The 19,367-nt window shown below is 33.0% G+C and overlaps 3 protein-coding genes across 3 annotated transcripts; 2 read left to right on the forward strand and 1 right to left on the reverse strand.

Moving 5' to 3' along the window:
- Positions 1-4,206: 4,206 nt before the first annotated feature.
- On the forward strand, positions 4,207-7,240 carry LOC143622132 (uncharacterized). The gene is made up of 3 exons (XM_077093367.1): positions 4,207-4,597; positions 5,314-5,501; positions 6,598-7,240. The coding sequence occupies exons 1-3, from the start codon at positions 4,207-4,209 to the stop codon at positions 7,015-7,017; spliced, it is 999 nt and encodes a 332-aa protein (XP_076949482.1). The 3' UTR covers positions 7,018-7,240.
- An 802-nt stretch (positions 7,241-8,042) lies between these two features.
- On the forward strand, positions 8,043-13,587 carry LOC143622133 (uncharacterized). Its single transcript, XM_077093368.1, has 12 exons — positions 8,043-8,097; positions 9,967-10,199; positions 10,278-10,352; positions 10,447-10,553; positions 10,644-10,704; positions 10,817-10,876; positions 11,013-11,087; positions 11,736-11,855; positions 12,050-12,104; positions 12,700-12,822; positions 12,918-13,138; positions 13,237-13,587. Exons 1-12 carry the CDS (start codon positions 8,043-8,045, stop codon positions 13,258-13,260), a joined length of 1,209 nt encoding a protein of 402 aa, XP_076949483.1. The 3' UTR covers positions 13,261-13,587.
- A 3,428-nt stretch (positions 13,588-17,015) lies between these two features.
- Positions 17,016-18,928, reverse strand: LOC143622134 (growth-regulating factor 7-like). Its single transcript, XM_077093370.1, has 4 exons — positions 18,715-18,928; positions 18,460-18,633; positions 17,700-17,931; positions 17,016-17,352 (listed from the first exon to the last, which is right to left on the reverse strand). Exons 1-4 carry the CDS (start codon positions 18,926-18,928, stop codon positions 17,016-17,018), a joined length of 957 nt encoding a protein of 318 aa, XP_076949485.1.
- Positions 18,929-19,367: the final 439 nt, after the last annotated feature.

Below are 19,367 nucleotides of genomic sequence, written 5' to 3' on the forward strand. Positions count from 1 at the left end.
TTTTGACTCGTACTCGTATTGTATGTAACCGGATCCTGTCGGGTTTAGTTTTCGGTGCTGATTAATTATATGTATTCCGCTGCGTATAATTATTAATTAATATGATTAATTATTATTAACCACATTTATTGAATCGATTTTAATAAACAAAATTTTAACTGATCACCACTTAAACCCAACACATTAAACAAAATTTTAATTTAGGTTGTAGAAACATGTTTTTTCAAGAATTGCAGATAAGGATGCTTATTTTATATCCCAATTGATCCGACAACGCTTGAACCATGTGCAAACTGTTTGTATACATGTATTCGATAAAATAGTGTCATTTGTAGTTGAAAAATTGTGACATAAAAAGATACAAAATTATAATCCTAAACAAGCGAGCGAGTAAGTAATGAGGGATAAAAAATTATACAAGCTTCCCGCGATGATTTTAAAATACATTATGTGTTTTCTTTGTCTCTTGTTTATTTTTGTTGTAAAAGCAGTAAATTATAATTCATATACATTTAAATTTTTCCACAATGTAAGGAGAATGAAGACATTTTCCTTAAACAAGTAGTCTAATGCATACCAAGAGTTGTCATGTATTATTACATACCATATGAAACATAATATTACAAACAAAATGAATCTCGTCCAAACATCACAATAAGTAGCTGGTCTTTTGGCTACATGTGCACCATTCAAATACAATACAAAATATCTATAACTATTTTAATAAAGAACGACCCTAGCCATCTTGCAATCATGTGCATAATAAGAGCAAGCGGAGTGGGACAGTGAAAAGTAACGAAAGAAACCTTGTGCCGGGTGAAACAACCCCCTCCCTCCCCTCCTTTTTTCCTGAGTTACTTTTCATCAGATGAAAGGGGGAATAGAGAAATGCAAAAAGTCGGGGAAGTCAGGGAAAATGGGAAGAAAATTTATTCAAGATAAACAGAAACCCCTTGAAATTGGTGACGGCCTAGGTCACTAGTGTTGTTTGCGATTGCGGACGTGGGTGGCCTTTTGCCCGCTTTGTTGGTGTTTTAAAAAAGTTTTCATTTTAAGTAATTAAAGAAAAAAAAGTTTCTTTCTACACTTTCAAGATCAAAAAAAACGTACTCTTCTTATGATAGCCATTCCCTTTATATGTATACTAGATAGGTGTCTGCGTGATGCGACGGAAATAGGGGTGCAACGAGCTGAGCCCGAGCTCGACTAGGCTCGAGCTCAGCTCGTTTAACTTACATTAAGCTCAAGCTCGAGCTCGGCTCGTTTCAAGCTTTATTTTTAAAGCTCGAACTTGGGTTGTGATTTTCAAGCTTGAGCTTGGCTCGTTTACTATTTATTAATTATTTTTTTCAATTGTAATTTTATGTATAAAATAATATATATTATTTAATTTTTATTTGTTTTTTCATAATATCATATATACTAATTAATAATTATGAAATATCTATTTTTTAAGGCTCATTTAGACTCGCGAGCCAGCTAGAACTCGTTAAGTGAAACTCGGGATTGGGCTCGTTTATTAAACGAGCTTACTTTTAGGCTCGGGCTCGATTTAGTTTGGTTCCATCGAACTTTCTAACAAGCTGATCTCGAGCAGCTCGCGAACGGCTCGGCTCGTTCGCACACCTAGGTGGAAACATAGACACTGGTAATCACGTAACATATTAATTAAATAAAAATACTGAAGCAACACTGCAACACTATTCTCAAAATAAAGAGAACAAAATACTTGTTTTAATGGTGTATTTTTTAAAACAAATATTAACATATGAAACAATTATAGTTTTTAAAAGTCATGGAGGGAATCCATAAGATCTTAAAATACATGTTTTATTACCTGATCACGGGGTGCGCTCTTTTGAGAACAAAAGAATATATGATAACTGCGATAACAACATAATGTACTTGTTTATTTTTACTACAACATAAATTAGAAGTTTAGTGTCGTTTGACCTTTTATTGTGCCACGTGGCAGGCTACTACCGGACCACATCAAGTTTTTTTAATGTTATTTTGGTAATGTAACAAATATAACCTAAACTGATTGTAGTCGCATCGACTTACCACTATAACGCCTGAGATCAATAATGCTTGGGTTTTATCGACTGACCTCCGCAACGCCCGGACTGACAACAATCGGGTTTTACCAATGCAAGGGTTTTACCGACCTTTTGGAGTGTAACCAAAACCGACCGAATTTGCGTTGACTCATTGCGCAAACCCCGAGACTGACAGCGCTCGAGCTTTGCCAACGATCGGATTTTACCGACTAACCGCCGCAACACGGGACCGACAACGCTCGGGTTTTACCAACTGCCAGATTTGCCCACCAAATGAATGTCATTTTAAATATTTTAAGTTTTTTTTATATGTCAGTCTTTTTATATGTTAATTCAACGAATTTATTTTTGAGTTCAATAGTGTTATCGTTTCGACTTACGAATGTAACCGATATCAACCGAATGCAGATCGACTGGACGCAGCAACACTCGGGTTTTACCAATGCCCATATTTTACTGACCTAATAAACAATGTTTTAAATATGTTAATTTTTTTCTATAACAAGTTATACAAGTGCCACTACTTTTCTGGGTTTTTTAATTTAAATATGTTAATTTGATGAATTTATTTTTTAGGTTTAGTTCCGGTACCAACAAATGTATCCAAGACCGACCGAATTCGCGTTGACTCGCCGCTACAACGCCCCGATTTACTGACCAAATTCTCCGCGCAACGCGTGCTGAAAAATCAGTGTCGTTACCGTTACGACCTTTTAGTATGTTAAATTTTTATTATAATTCCTGTGTTGACTCATTAATTTTTTTTAATTCAGTGTCAATATCTTAACGAAATTAACGTATACTAACAGAACCCACATTAGTTCACTGCCGCTATGTAATGGGTACATAAGCAGATCCGACTTGCCTGGCGCAACGCACCAGGTAAAACGCTAGTTACAAATAAAAGATAGAGGTGTACAAAAAATCCGTATCCAGAACTGGACTCTAAAAAAACTTGGAACCGGTTGTTTTGTACCCCAAGTATTTTATGCCTGTAACCAAACCGGACCGTACCTATAGAGTATGGATAGGATATACATTTTTAACTCAATACTTGTACCCAGGACTGTACTTGATTTATGCCTGAAAATATCCGAAATCAGTTATATCCTATACCCAATACCCTCTTTTCAATACATGATAAAATATCCAAAATTTTAAAGTATATTTTTATGTTTACTTTACTACTTATATATTTCATTTTTTAAAAAAATTACATGTGATAGAGCAAATAATATTTACTTGAATATCTATTTAATTATTAAATATAATTTAAAAAAAAATTATTTTTGTGTAAAGCAATAGAAGAAAGTATTAATACCCGGTTTCAATGCCCAACTACATCTGAATCTAATTATACCCTACCAGGGTATATAGGATATAGGTTATGATTTTTTCTTCACAATACCCGCACTAGAACTTTTCCTGGTTTCTCTCAATAACCGATTTTCCAATGCCTAATCATACCCAAACCCGGTTCAATACTTAGAACCTGGTATTAAAAATCCCCAATTTGACTCTAACTAGAGATAGTGGGAGAGAGAACATGAGCGGTTGAAAAACTCTGCCTTGTCAAAGCAATGTGTACATGTCAACGCAATATGTACAAATGAATTATACAGATTATTGTACATATGACATCATCATCATTATCGTACTCAGCATATCCCATCAATAATAAAGCTATGGTAGGGTTTGAGGAGGGTAAGATGTAAACAGCCTTACCTCTACCCCATACTCCATAGAAATAGAGAGGTTGCTTTCACTTTTAACGTTATTTTCACGAAATTAGTAAAATAACGTCAAAATTAATACAATTTCACTTTTGTCCACCCAAAAACCACACACAAAATTAATTCCGCCACTTTTAACGCTATTATGCTACCTATGACTTGTTCTGAAAAATTAAACTCCAATACAAACTTTGATTGTATATTTGTAGGTAGTACAGTAAGAAGCGCAACGCATTATGGTTACCCTTGGGCCCATAACGTAGGTAGTAAGAAGAACAACCCATAAACATCTTCTTTACCAGTAAGTCCATCATCAAGACAAAGATACCGTTTTCAAATCACATCACCATTTGTCCAACCACCTCTGTAACTCGGGGTTGGTTGATTCGATTCGATCCGATCTCCCACCGATCATGTCATGGTTGGCTCGATCAATCGCCAACTCCCTCCAAATCGACGACCACGATCCACCCACCACCTCTACCCATAAACCACAATCAAATTCTCAAACCCTAACCGGAGTCCAAGAAGACCTTTCCGAGTTCACCGAATCCTTATCCCGCCAAATCTGGACCGTCGCTTCCTTCCTCTCTCCTCCACCACCACCATCCGATCGGAATATCGAAGATGATGATGATGATGATGACGCCTCCAATTCAAATTGTGAGGGTTTAAATTCGAAATTGGATGTGGGTATGGAGTCTGTTGGTGTCACGGATGAAGTATTGATGTTTGCCACAAATATAGCGCATCATCCTGAAACCTGGTTGGATTTTCCGTTATCCGAAGAAGAAGATAGTGATGGTAATTTGAATATTTAATTTAATTGCTTTCAATTATGGGTTTTTGATTAAACCCATTTAAACCTAAATAAATAAAGATTCTTGATTTGCCCCAAATTTTGATCAAACCCATTTGAAATCTTAATAAAGATTATTGATTTGCCCCAAATTTTGATGTCCCCTAGTTGTACAAATTTGAATTCTTGATTTTGATAAAGCCCATTTAATTTTAAAACGAAATCAAGATTCTTTTCCCATTTTCCGTCATCACGTGATTTTTGTTGAATATTCTTCAAAAGATAGATTCATCTGTCATGTAAACACAGTGTTGTAAAGATCACCATAGGTGCCAATTAATCGGCCATGTAATTTCACCTAATTGGGCCAAATTGGTGGTTTTAACCCGTTAACTCGAGTTCCAGACACAATCCAGTTATCCAAGAACTAATGTGTTAATGTTTTGATTTTTTTCTCACTGATTTGTTATGTTTACGTTTAATTGTTTTATGTTTGAACTGTACTATATGAACTGTATTTATGTGAACTTTTATGTTTAAGTTTTTAAAATTTTATGAAATTTACATGTAAAAATTCCAATCTAATTAATTGCTAGTCGATACCTCACCGCCCGACTAGCGCCTAGCGATGTTGACAACACGGTCTAAACAAATTGTTTTTTAGATCTAAGTTAATTAATAGTTTAAGTTGCTTATTATTATTATTACATCTGTTTTCTAGATTTTGAAATGTCTGATACTCAATGGAACCATGCAACTTTAGTGGAACATCTTGTTCCTAGATTAGCTGCACTCAGAATCGAACTTTGTCCGGTTCACATGAGTGAAAGCTACTTTTGGAAGGTTTACTTTGTTCTACTGCATCCAAGGCTCAATAAACGTGATGCTGATCTTCTATCAACACCCCAAGTAAGTTTGACCTGACGTTTCTTTATTAATAGGCTATATAAGTAAACTTGTGGTTTTTTTTAATCCATGTGAGAGGCGTTGTTACAAATAGGTTGAAGAATGAAGTTGTTTAAAATGCTAGTAGTCTGTTAAAGCCATAGGTTGTTCATTAAGTTGTTAGTACTAGTAGGTTAGTTTAAGCAGGTATTTGAAGCAATATTAGGTGGGGGTGTGCAAGAATTCGAATAACCGAACCAATTAAAAACCGACAGTTTGGTCTTATGTTTTTATGAAAACTGATTTTCTGATTCACTTTCGCTCTTGCTATTAACCGGAAAAACAGACTTTAAGTAGTTTATAAGAAATTTATAAAAAGTGTAGCCCAAAAGTTTTAGGCCTAAATGTGTAATAATCAATTAATCATTAATCAATAAAAAATAGTAGGCACAAAGCTTAAGGTCCAAATTCGTTAAGAGTGATTTACAAATTTTGTCATTTATTATTAACCAAATTACGAAATGTGCTCTTTAAATTGGAAAAATACACCAACTGTTCTTTGTTTTGAAAAGTTAACACGCATTCATGCTTTATGTCATTTCACACTAACGGAAGTTAACTATTAAGGAACAAAATGTGTAATTCTCACTAATACATTACTTTCTTGTCTTTTGTTTTAATTTTATTTACTTTAGTTTTCTTTCGTTCTTTAAGGGGTATTCATTTTCATAAAACTAACCTCAAAAGTTAAAAGTTGAAACTTCTGTTAGTGGAAAAGACAAGGCTTGTATAACTTTTCAAAACAAATGACACTCGGTGTAATTTTCCATTTTAATGGCAAGTTTTGTAATTTGGGTAATATATATGAGACCAAATTTGTAATTAACTCGATTCCTTATTTTGCGCCAATTTTTTCAGTCCAAAATTTTTAAGCCCAAATGGTAAAACCAAAAAAACCAAAATGAACTCATTGTGATAACCAAAAAACTGAATTCGAACGGTTTTCAAAATATAAAAACATAATATTTGGTTTGAGCCCAAAACCGACTCATGCACACCCTTAATTATTAAGCCTTGTCTGCTTATTAGGCTGATGGTTAAACTGGCCACTGCATTGCAGATAGTTGCAGCCCGTGCCATGTGGATGAAGGAGTTACAGAATCAAACCAAGCCCGAACAAGAACCTTTTGAGTCACACGCGTTGGATACTCATGAAGATTCCATCACCACTTCATCAGATTCTCCTTCTGCAAATGTGTTGGAGAGAACTATTAATGCTTTTGAACCTGCAACTTATAATACAGTTTCAGAAGAACAACCAGATTTGACCAAACAAGACGGGTTAACAAAGGGTGCATCGGATCAGAGGGTAGTTTCGTCTTTTACGATACCGGTTGAGGATTTTGGTGATGACGACGACGATTGGATTCATGAGAATTCAGAGTTGGATGGGTATGTTGGGCCCACTGTTGTTGGGGATGAAGAAGACATCTCGTTTAGTGATCTTGAAGATGATGATTGTGTAATCGCCCATAAATAGCATTTCAATTCTGAAACGGACTCATTAATGCGGACTTCTGAATTGGGTCCATTGGGACCCGCGTTGTTGATCCAATAAGATTACAGTCGGTCTTCCTGGTTAAAGGGTGAAGGCTGGGTATTTGCAAAAAGTGTACAGGAAAACAGTGTGTGGGATTGCAATTGCTCATGATATTGGAGTGCTTTGTTGAAGATAGAGAAGATGAAATTTTGTATTTTTTTTGCTTTTTATTCTTTCTTTTGTTTACTATACTATTTTTTTTTTCATGAAGAGTTTGGGTTGTTGTACAAAGTTTATGGGAATGAATATTGTTGAAATGGAATTGAACTCGTGTATTATGTATCCTTTAATGTTATTGTCAATCAAATTGTATCTTTATAATCATTTCATGTTGTGGTGTTTTTAGTTAAAATTGTAATTACACGTCTAGTGTAATCTCAATGCATACGCTATACTAAGAATGCATCATTTGTCTAGTGTAATCTCAATGCATACACTATATTAAGAACAAGAATGCATCACTACTGCATGAACTTGAAATATAATTTGATTATGAAAATATATGTAAAAAGAGGCAACGATGTGGAAATGCAAAGATTTGTAAGAGTGTAGAGATAGAAAGTATGTATGTGCTTTTTAAGGATTAGTAACAATCAGATGTAGAAGTTACGAGTTTGTGCATTTGTGATGTTTTTATGCCTTAGTAATGGGAATTGTTTAAAGTATAATCATCACATGTAATATAAATATAATCATCAATTCATACATTATCTCTAGCACATGTAGTGTAATCACGAACGCATACATTATAATATAAACATATCTTGTGCAACAAGTATTGATTAATTATAATATCATGTAACAAAATGCAGTGTACAAAACAAGTGACTACACTAGAGTATAGTTAGTAACAAAGAGATTACAACTTTTGTAACAAGGTGTTGGATAACATGTACTATGACGTTACGTATTTACACCGAGCATCCGATCCAAGCAATGCTAGCCATTGAACTTATGATGCCAACATGAATATTGAGACTAAAGAACTTCTTTCAATATGCATATGCAAGTTGATAGATGGTAACACTTAAAATCGTATACAAAAACACCATCACAATTGTCTTTTTCCTTATTTTATTTAACTCATAAAAACTAGGATATCTTATGCACAAAACTCTCACTAATTTGTATAATTAAACTAAAAATAGTTATGCATTCGTGTACATTATAGAAAGTGCATACCCCAAATGACCAATCCTGTGGTCTGGTGCGTTTTTTTAAATTAGTTTTCAAGTATAAACAATTAACCAAGCAATAATGTACAATTTGAAAATTGCTTAAAAAGACCCTCATGTTTTCTTAATAAAAAAAAACCCATCATGAAACTAAAACAATAATCTTCTTTTCTCCCCATTTTTAACAGTGTTTGGAACTACCTCAGTACCCGATTAAGCCTTTCTAAGACAGGATGAACTGTTAATCTTGATTTTACGTTGCACGCTTGACTCACCCAAAACTCCATTAAAAAAAAAACCGCCATTAAGAAATCCATATTTGACTGAAAAGTTTTGAAGGAAAAAAACACTAATTTTTCTTTCCATTCTTTTTCTTTTCTTTAAAAAAAACCCAGAAATAAAAGAAGAAAAAGTTGTATCTTTTTTTTCAAACCATAAATAAAAAATTCAAAAATAAAAAATGCCAAGAAAGCTTTAACCATCACCCATTGCCATTAAACTAATCTTAAATATATATAAACGAAACCTTCAAAAACTCTCTGGTTGCTTCCTACATTCTCTCAAGCCACCAGATTGCTTTATTTGTAAATGAAGGTTTCTCATGCATTTGACCCGAATTCACGGGTTTGTGTCTCACAAAACCCAGATAACCCTTAACGGGTTATAACATCTCATAATATTAAAAATTAATTTCATCAGATATTTGATATGAAAATTCTATAAAATATGGTTATCCTAAAATTAATATCCAGTTTTTTGAGTTTTTTATTTAAGGGTTTGGAAATTTTTTTTTTAAATATAAACATACTGTTAATATTATAAATTGTTTATTGAATTACATCGAAACAGAAGGCAAGCGAGCAACAAGCTGTAAGAAAAATTTTCTTTTTTCATTCTTGAGTTTTTTTTTAAGAAAAGAAAAAGAATGAAAAGAAAAGTCAGGATATTTTTCCTCCAAAATTTTTCAGCCAAATATGGTCTGATTCTGAAAGAAAGTTTATATGCATGCACAATATTACTAATTTATCGTATCTTTTCCTTTCTATCTAACTCAAAAATGAAGACATGATTATAAAGTTACAATTTTTTTTTCGTATCTTTTCTTTCATATCTAACTCAAAAATGTAATTAACACTTTCTTTTCTTGTATTTTACTTTAACTTGAGCATGATTTTTAAGTATATAATTTCTTTTCCTTTCTTCCTCAATCCAATATTATCATTTATTTTCCTTATACTTTAAATCCAAAAATATAGTGTAAATATAATACAAACTTTCTTATAATAAATAAATTAAAATCTAAAAACATATAATGAAAAATGAAAAATTTGGAGGTTTGTGACTTGTGTGATAGTGTGATATCTACGACCCATGAATTGATCACCATGTGTCGTGTCTGTGTCTGTGTCTGTGTCTGTGTCTGTAGATCTAAAACAATCAAAGTTTATTCCAACTCCACACGGACGGACGGACGGACGCACACACTCGAGTCGACGTACGCTGTCATCATTATTTCTTGTCTTGTTTGGATTCGCATCAAATTGAATTAATTGGGCACCAATTTCTTCAACAAAATCAGTCAACATGATCGCCAGTGGACCTTCTCGGTAAGTAAAACAATCTCACCTTTCAAAATCAATCTGCCTTTTAATACCCAACCCGGATTTAAAAGCTCGTTTACTCATTTTGTTTGAAACCCTAATTTGAGCCCTAGATAATGCACATTACTCAAACTTAATTTCATCTTTTAGGTATGAACTCTTGAGTATGGTCAAGAAGCATTCAACTTTATTAGGCAAAACTGTGTTAGATGATCAGCAAGATGATGCTTCGGATGTCGAACTGGACCAGAAATTTTGGCATGATATTTTGGATTTATATTTCGTTGGTGGACGGGATGCAAAGGAACAGCAGGATGATGATCTCTTGTTCTTTGTTAGAAAAATGGTATATTTTATCGTTTTTAACCTCGTTCGCTCAAATGCTGTTATGTATTATTCATGATGCTGCAACTTTTGGTTTCAGAGCTTGCATGGTTATGGCTTCAATGATAATCTCGAAGGAGACTCGCCTTATTTTGTACGCAGGTGGGCTACCAAGGTAATAAACAAAGCAATGATATTTGATACTTTTTTCTTAGATTTTAGCAAATGAAACTGTTTTGAGTGATGTGAATGTTATGTTTTTTTGACAGTTGGATGATTTGGTTGGAGAGAGCTCGGCTATTGTAGATTGGAGGCGTTCGTTGTACTTGAACTTAATTGCTCACACTTCATATAGTGTGACAGTGGCAATTTGCAGGTAAATGATCATACATTGTGAATATACAAGCATGAAGATTATAAATGAATTTTAAATACACAATTTTATAAAAGATATGATTTCTTTCAGTTACCAGTCTCTTCAGAATCATCAGAATAATCAAGGAGCTCCACTATCTCCTATATACAAGGTATCATATGTACCGCTGTATTCATCATATGTATTACTTAAAAAGTTTTTCTTTGTCTTATAATCTTCATCTAGAAAGTGTGCTTAAGCATGCTTTATGAATGTGTGTTCAGATTGTGAAAACGGTCTATGCGTCTCCAACCCGTGTTAATTTTCACTTGGACTCAAGAAAGGTAAATAATATTATCACCTTTCAATTCCATGTCGTTTATTATTATTATTATTATTATTATTATTATTATTATTTTCTACTTTACTAGTTTACTGTATGTTGTAATTTTGAAGAAATGATGTTGTGTATGTGTCCAGGAAGTTGAGACAAAACCTGCATATCCAGATATCTGTTTTGCAGTTGATGACTTTGATTCTACCTTTGATGCTGTGGTAAGTTGACCTGATTAAGTTTATCTCTAACAGGTCAAATGGGTAAATAAAATATCAACTTAATAGGAAATTGGTCAAATGGGTAAATAAAATATCAACTTAATAGGAAATTGGTCAAATGGATCAAAAGTCTCCCAAAGTGCATTTTAATGACATTTTATCAAAAAAGAATTTATTACACAGCCGATCCCTGTGGTTTACTCATATTACGGATTTGATACATTGTTTTTGGAAATTATATAGCGTGGGCTTTCTCAATTTTTATGTTTTTTATTATAAAGGGTATTTTTGTCATTTTTAAAAATTTAACAGAAAAAAGGTTAACGTCCATTCAAGGTAGGGACAATTGGTGTGACCTGCTTGAAAACATTGGACTGAACATGTAATTTCCAAAGATAATGTGGATGCTGCACAAACTAATAAAACTAAGGCATATTCATAATGTGGATGCTGCACAGGGACCAACCGTTGAATTAATATAAAAAAAAGTAGATTATAATTGGAATAATGTACTTTATGTTATCATGTTATTGGAATAGTCACTACCAATGAAGCTTGTTAAAAAGTTTATTTTTGGTGATTTAATACTTTATATTTCACATAACCATTGAAATTAATATATTATTTGAATTTCTTTCTTTATTTCAGGTTTTGACTGATACAGACCATTGCTTCTGTGTACTTCTAAATGCAGTGGGTGGGGCTGCATTTCCCAGTGAAAACACGCCACAAGATAATGTGGATGCTGCACAAACTAATAAAACTAAGGCATATTCATAAGTTCTTAGTAGGATATCAAGAATGTTACTCTATATTTTCATTTTTTAAATTTTCTTTTAAAATTTGAATGCCAATTATATATCTCAATTTCAATGTAAATGCGTCTTTTTAAAATTTTTTATGCTGAGCATGTGCACTGATTTTGTTTATAGTATTAACGTGCTTGTGATTTGTGATCGCAGATTACTCTGTTCTCAGGATTTGTCAGCTACCATATGGTTCGTGAAGCCTATGATGGTAAATGCTCACTAATTCTTTAAACGAATCATGTTGAATGAACTTTTAATTGTGTGTGTGTGTAGGATTCTAGGCAGCACACGATTTTTGGGATAACAGAAAGACCCAAATAAATATTCATCTTTTCAATCTTAAAGGTGTTTAATATATAAGAAAATGGTTTTATATCATGTTCATTCATCTTTTTGAAGCTCAAGTCATGATTCGCCGTGCAGGTTTAACACTTTAACGTAGACATATGTAGGTATAGCGTAAACATTTAAATATTAAAGAAAACATATAAACAAGTTAGTTTACTGGGTTTTTATGTATACCATACGCAGTTGTATGCAAGACAAAAAAAAAATTATAAAAATGTGAACCACTTGATAAAAAACTTAAAAGGTTTAAGTTGTTCCTTTTGTTCTTGCAATAATTTAGTGTTCTGAAATGAACCTCATTGTGTATATATTTTTAATAATAGTGTTTAAATGCATCTTCATTTTGCTATATAAGGTCGCCTGATTCACAAATTTATCTATGCTTTTTAATTTTCTTATAGAATATTTGCACACATATTAACAATATGCAATTCTTTCATTGGTGAATATTATAGCCGGGAAGTCTGGATTTGGAAGCCTACTACCGTTTGGTCAATCAGCACGAAAACCCGACAGAATATACATGAAGGGCCCAGGAGGTCGAGGGGAAGTCGAGGTTGCAGTTTCCGGGGTTGTTGGTATATAATTTTCTTCTTTTGAGTTTTGACTAGTCAAAATACTGGATCTTTATAACCTAATCAATCGGCTACTGAAAGTGTCACTATTCTTTCAGATCAGAGCCTAGATGAAACCGGGCCTCACTCGCCCCTACAAGGAGGATTAAAGATTGGAGCAATGGTTAGAAAAGCCGCATCGGTTGCACAGGTGGCAGCAAAAAACGCTTATGCAGTTGCTTCGTCCACACGGAATTCAGATGGCATGGTCCCTCTGAAATGCTGCCTTATGTCAATATCACTACCTTGGGAACATATTGCGTCCGATCTTCTTTTTAAGGTAAAGATTGCAGCCTTTTTGTTGTGCGTGTGTTCGATGGGGGGCGGGGGTATGATATATATTTTTTGACGCGCTTATGATATATGATATTATATCAGGGAGGTTCGACAGTGAACTTGTAATATTGATGGTTGAAAGATGAAGTTCAAGAAAGATATTATTGTGTGCGACTTTCTTGTTGGTAATGCTGAAAAGAATGGAGAGGGGTTCTTGGCCAATGCGTACTTGGAATTTGTATATAGATTGTAATCGTGTTGGGAAGAACACAGGCAATGAAAATGTTTAATCTGTTCAAGGATTGTCGGTTTCCTAGATATTTAAATTAAATTAGTTGTTAGACAAAGTACTCGTTTTATATTTGTAACTAAAACAGTTTCGGTGCGAGAAGTTCGTAGCAATGTTGGTTGCTTGCAGGTTGTTATTAATGTAAGAAATTGTCGAAAAAGAATATAAGTTATCGCATATTGTACCGTCATGCTTTTAGGTGAAGTAATTTGTCTGATTTTGCCTTTATGTGTGCTGTGTGGAATGTAGAGTTTAAAAGGTAATTTCAGTGTTTAATTGCTTGATTTGCAATACTTGATTTCTTAAAGCATTGCAGTAATTGAACATCATCCTTGTTTTGAAAAGGAAACCCGGTTTTAGTGAATTTATTGAAATCACCAACCCACCATTAACTTGTAATTACCGTCCACTTAAACAAGAAGCAATTACAGATGCTATAACAAAATGTATCTTGTGAAGGACGTTCGAGATATGGAGGGGTGCTTTGAGTTTGATTTGAGATGGCCAAGGCAAGATTTGATACACATCTAATATGATTTATTTTGGGTTTTACTAGGGGTGGCAATTGGGTTGGGTCGAAACGAGTCATGGGTTGAAACAAGTTAGGGTCCGAACATATTTTGTGCAACTAATACTATATCTTTTTTATGTGACTAATTATAATAACTAACTGATGGTAGCTGCCACATGCGTGACAACAATTTTTTTATATGGCTTGTCAATTTACTTCTGCTGTTAGTCTGTCACTAAGTAAAGTTTTCTTGTTAATCGAAATAATAAAAAATGATGCCCAACATGTTTTAAAAACAAATAAGCTCGTACACCACATCGCACGGGCTAAAAAACTAGTTACATTTACAAGTGAAATCATGTGAAATTTAAATAATAAATTAAAATATAACAAATCTTCCTATAGTATTAAATCAATAGAGTTTATGGACACATGGCCTCTTCTTATTGGTCAAACTCTATTACTTCCATAAATAACAACCCCTTTTTGTATTTTCTTCTCAATTAAATAATTCAAAAATAAATTCAAGTAATAAGAAACCCATTTGTGTTTGCTATTATACGTTATACCCATTTAATATACCCATTTAGGTATGTCCCAATCAATCAGAGCTTACAAATCGGTCCTAATTCCCGCTTTTCATCTATCGATTCCTTCACGCCACCTTATTCATCCGTGTTAATCTCTTGAGTACCCTTCAATTATACTGGTTAATCAAGATTGATATTCAACCAGGTTAGTGTAAAATATCTTCTTTAATTGTTTCCATTGATTATTTCAATTCCATATTTATGTTTTATGCTAGTAATAAGTTTTGATTTCCTTGATGGATTATATACATATCATCTTACGCTGTATCAATTTTTCTTTTATGCATTCTAGTTTCTTAATTTCCTCTATTTTATAATCCGTAGACATCAAAGATATATATGTGAAAATATGAATCATATCGATACCTTTTATACTTTGTATCAATAAACGAAACCCTAATTTTCTGCATCATTTTAATGAATTAATAATCGTAAGATATCAAACATATATACTCTGTTCATGATTTGGGAGGTTAAATATCATAGATGAAATTACCCTCTTATAGTCTTACAACACCAGAATTTTCATATATATTATCATAGTTTTTAGTTTATTAACTATCATATTTTAGTTCAAATCATCTTATTTTTTGCAACGTGTTTTGTTTTTGTTAATGTAGACCTCCATTTAGTGGCCAAAACCAAAAATGAAGTATGGAGAGCAAACATATATGTTTATTGTTTTCTTTGTATCATATTAATTTAATTTAACTAATATGTTCTAACTTGATCTGTTGATAAACATTTACAACTTTTATTTGATAGATATAATTGAAACCAAATCAATATTAAATTATATCAATATCAAATGAATTGTAACAATTAAAAGTGTTTCATAATTGATTCAATTTCCATATATTTAATAATTTTGTTCTATATTTCAAGCTATTTTAAAATTCAAAATTAATGCCTTTGACTTGTAATTTAGAAATCAATACGTTTTATATTTAACTAACCAAAATATTATAATCCTGTAACTTATAACCGTTTCATAATAAATTCCTTTTTTGTTTAACAATCCAAAAATATTACTCCTATTACCTGTCTATATATATAGTGCGTCTTTGACACACGAATTTTCACACAATCACACCACCTTTTGCAATATCATATTTGTTAGTTTGTAAAGTAGATTTTCTTTGTTATACTTATTTAATTCATTTATATTATTTGTTGTGTTCATGCATTATAACAATGCATTGTTATTTGTTTACAAATAGCACATGGAGCCAACATACATTACAATGTTGAACGACTTAGATATTCTTAACAATGAGAGATCCCCAATGTTCATATATTGAAGTTATGGCGTCTAAAGGACAATAGCAAACCGGGGAAGATTGGTCAATTGAGATGATTTTGCAAGGTGAAATGATATTTTTACATATTTTAACTAATTTATATAATCCAATTTTACATGCATTAGCACTTACACATTCTAATTATTATTTTTAATATATTATTCACACGTTTTTTTGGTAGCATTAATTATATAATAGGGTAACCGAATTCAAGCTTATATAAGGAAGCCTTGCATTCCTAAGCATGATGCTTATCTTGCGGATAACGGGTCGTTGATTGTTAGTAAGGCTTCAATTGGAGCAAATTTGTTCACCTACAAATATGTTGACTGCCCAAACAAACTATGTTTCAGTTTCGAAACTCATCTTTCAAATTCGTATGAATTTAAAGGTCATCTATATTTATTTTCCCTATGTTAACTTTGATGATATAGTCTTTGAATTTTTCAGTTGAAGTTATAATTATCTTTATAATAATTGTAAATCGAATGTGATTTTGGTTGAAAGTTATGTTTAAGTGTTTAACAATCATTTATTTTCATACCGTTATTAAGAAATATATATCTTGTGGTCCTACCAAAAAATATATCACAAATTATGAAATCCTATAAAATAATGTGTGTTTATTACACAATTTATATAATTCCACCAGTGTCGCATACGGGTCAGTAACCTAGTATGATAATAAAGAAGGCATCAAATCAAGAAAAATAGTTAGTGGTTACATAGACTAGGAGGAACCATATGAAATGCCTAGTGGGTGACAAATTGGACGTTTTTTTGGGTGATAAAGGGCTACAACACCACTCTTTCGGCGATATTCGGGCAACAATTGGATTTGTTTGCTGGTTATGTGAATGAAAATAATAATAAAAAAAAATAAGCTGAGAGGGGGGGGGGGTATTTTTGGGCTTAAAAAAAAACCATTACATCATGTGTCAGACACAAAAAAATAAGATGAAAATAGTCACTCTGCTGACATGACATCATGTGTAAAAAAAAAAGAACCCTTTGTACTCTAACCAAATATTGCATTCGTAATTCATGCGTTCTCACATGCAACATTTTTCAACCAAAATCAATAAAACTAAAGACTTATAAACTTCCATAAAAGTATGAAACTACAAACATTTGTACTATTACTTATGTTTATAACAAAAAAACCCTAACGGGATCTCATAACTGGTGTATCATTTGCTTATACCTAGTTGCAACACTTCGCCTAGGGGCCCACCCGGCACCCGATGTTCCTGTTTACCCATCCCCATTCTAACCCGAGAAAGATCAAACCTTTCGCTAGTGTTTGACAGCATGGGTTGGCTCGAATGAGCCCAATTTTCCATGAATTGATTGAGATGTTCGGATTTTGCATCAACTTTGTGCATTGAATTGAGCAAGGAGTCGAAACAAACAAGCCCGAACTCATCATTAGTTGACTTTTCTTCTAGATTGGAAACATGACCCTTTTTTCGTTGTATCGAAGATGAAGATAATATTGGAACTGCCATGGCTTCCATACTTGACGTACTGTAAAATGCATAAAGAGATACATTTGGTCAAATCTACTAAAATAAACATTGACTTTTTACTTTTAAGTTTTAACTAATAAACACTGTGAATATACTTGGGCACATGGACAACCTAAAAACGTGTCATTGGCTTATGATGCACTTGGTGTTTATTAATGAAAATAAAAAGTTAATGCTTATTTTGTTACATGTGTATCTTCGAGGGAATATTTTTAGCTGCAACTTCCAATTTTGTGTATTTTGACTTTAATCTAGGTACATTGTTTTTGACCTTTATTTCAAATGAATGCCTTGAAAATGTGTATTTTTAACTTTTAGGGAATATAAATTACAAAAATCCAACACCTGTTATCTTCACAAGACGCTTTGGAAATCGGCATGGCCTTTGCGGCGCCGTTTTGCGCTTCCACAAGCTTTCTTGAACGGTGCCGGCCTCTGTTGATATGACGCTCGCAGTACTTCTGGTCACCGACGGCGTTTTTGGCGCACCGCCACTTCTTCCCGTCGGTTCTCCTGCACCGTCCCGGCTCCGGATCGGAGCCGGCACAGAATCCCATGCGCAACGCACCCCATCCAACTAATCAACAAGCGTTAGAAACTCAAAAACCCAAATATATAAATGAAGTCATTTACCTTTTACATCAATACAGAAGGCAAACATATTTTTTATTTATAAAAATTCCTTAAATAATTTTATCTATATATTAAACTTACTCTACTTGTAACGTTATACAAAATTGTAAAAAAAGAAAAAAAGAAAAAACAAACAAACTGGATTTACGGTACCGGTTCCTAAGTTGTTAAAAAAAAACTCTTCCACAATTTCTTGAAATGTAACATAGATACTTTAAAGTGTAAAAATCATCAAGCTATTTTATGAGTAAATTAAGTTAAAGTATATACTGGTTTTTTACAATATTTCTTCAAAACCAGTGAATGCGGTTTTTAAAAGATTTGGTATTGCAATTCAAAAGGGGTAGCGACGAGCTTTGATGTAAAAAAAAAAAGAAGTTTGGGTTAGTTTTTGGTTGAATACATTTGACTAAACATGTCAGTCTCATATTTCTCAAAAATAACAAAAATAAAAAACAGAATGTGACATTACAATGATTTTGTGGGATATTTTCCCGCGAATAAGCAGCAGTTTGTAGAGCATTTTTAATGGGGATAAGGAGATTTGAAGGAACAGATGCATTTGCAGTGATGTATTTGTAGATTAAAGCTTGGTGTTCTAGCTCCATCCACTGTGATGGTGTAAACTGGGCCCCATTTCCGTAACCTGCATTACAATGCAACTAATTTGAATAAATAAAAAAAATATTAAAAAAGAGATAATTAATTAATGGAAGAAGAACAGTACTACTAGTTTGTGTGTTTTGTGAAGAGAAGCTGAACATATTATGATGGCTGTTAGATCTGTTATGTTGCAACAGCGTTATTGTGTTGGAGATGTCATCTACTTCATTGTGTTGGGTATAGAATCCGCCTCCAGATCCGACCCGTTTGGGGTTAGGATGCAAGTCTTCCCAAGAGATCATGTTTGTGTTGTTGGTTTCTGAAGCCACAAACTCCATGTGGTAATTAGAGCAGGAGTTTTGAGTTAACTTTGTGGTTGAAGAGACATGAATATATTGTAAAGGATGAACAAGTTACAAGTGAGTGTGTTTGTTTGGTTTACACTTTTTATGAAGGGATAAAGATGTTTTATTCAAATTTGATTTAAGAATTTTGTTAAAATAAACACTTGAACATAAAATAATAAGGCACTAGGTGTGCATAGGTTTACGGACGTCATACTCTTAGACACGTGATTATTTCTGTCACACAATCACAGAATTTTGGAATTTTAGCCCATGGATGTAAAGAAAGGTTCGGTTCTAAGTCAAACTCAAACGGGTCAACAGAAAAATGGGTTCGGGCAAACAAAATGAGTCGGGTAAAAAAATTACATTAAATAAACTATGTATAGAAATTCAAGTAACAAATTTCATTAAACATAATAAACAAAATACG

This window comes from Bidens hawaiensis, unplaced genomic scaffold (genome assembly GCF_021521415.1).
Source record: "Bidens hawaiensis isolate Kalapana, Puna unplaced genomic scaffold, B.hawaiensis_p1.1 tig00003022_1, whole genome shotgun sequence".
Classification (NCBI taxonomy): domain Eukaryota; kingdom Viridiplantae; phylum Streptophyta; class Magnoliopsida; order Asterales; family Asteraceae; genus Bidens; species Bidens hawaiensis.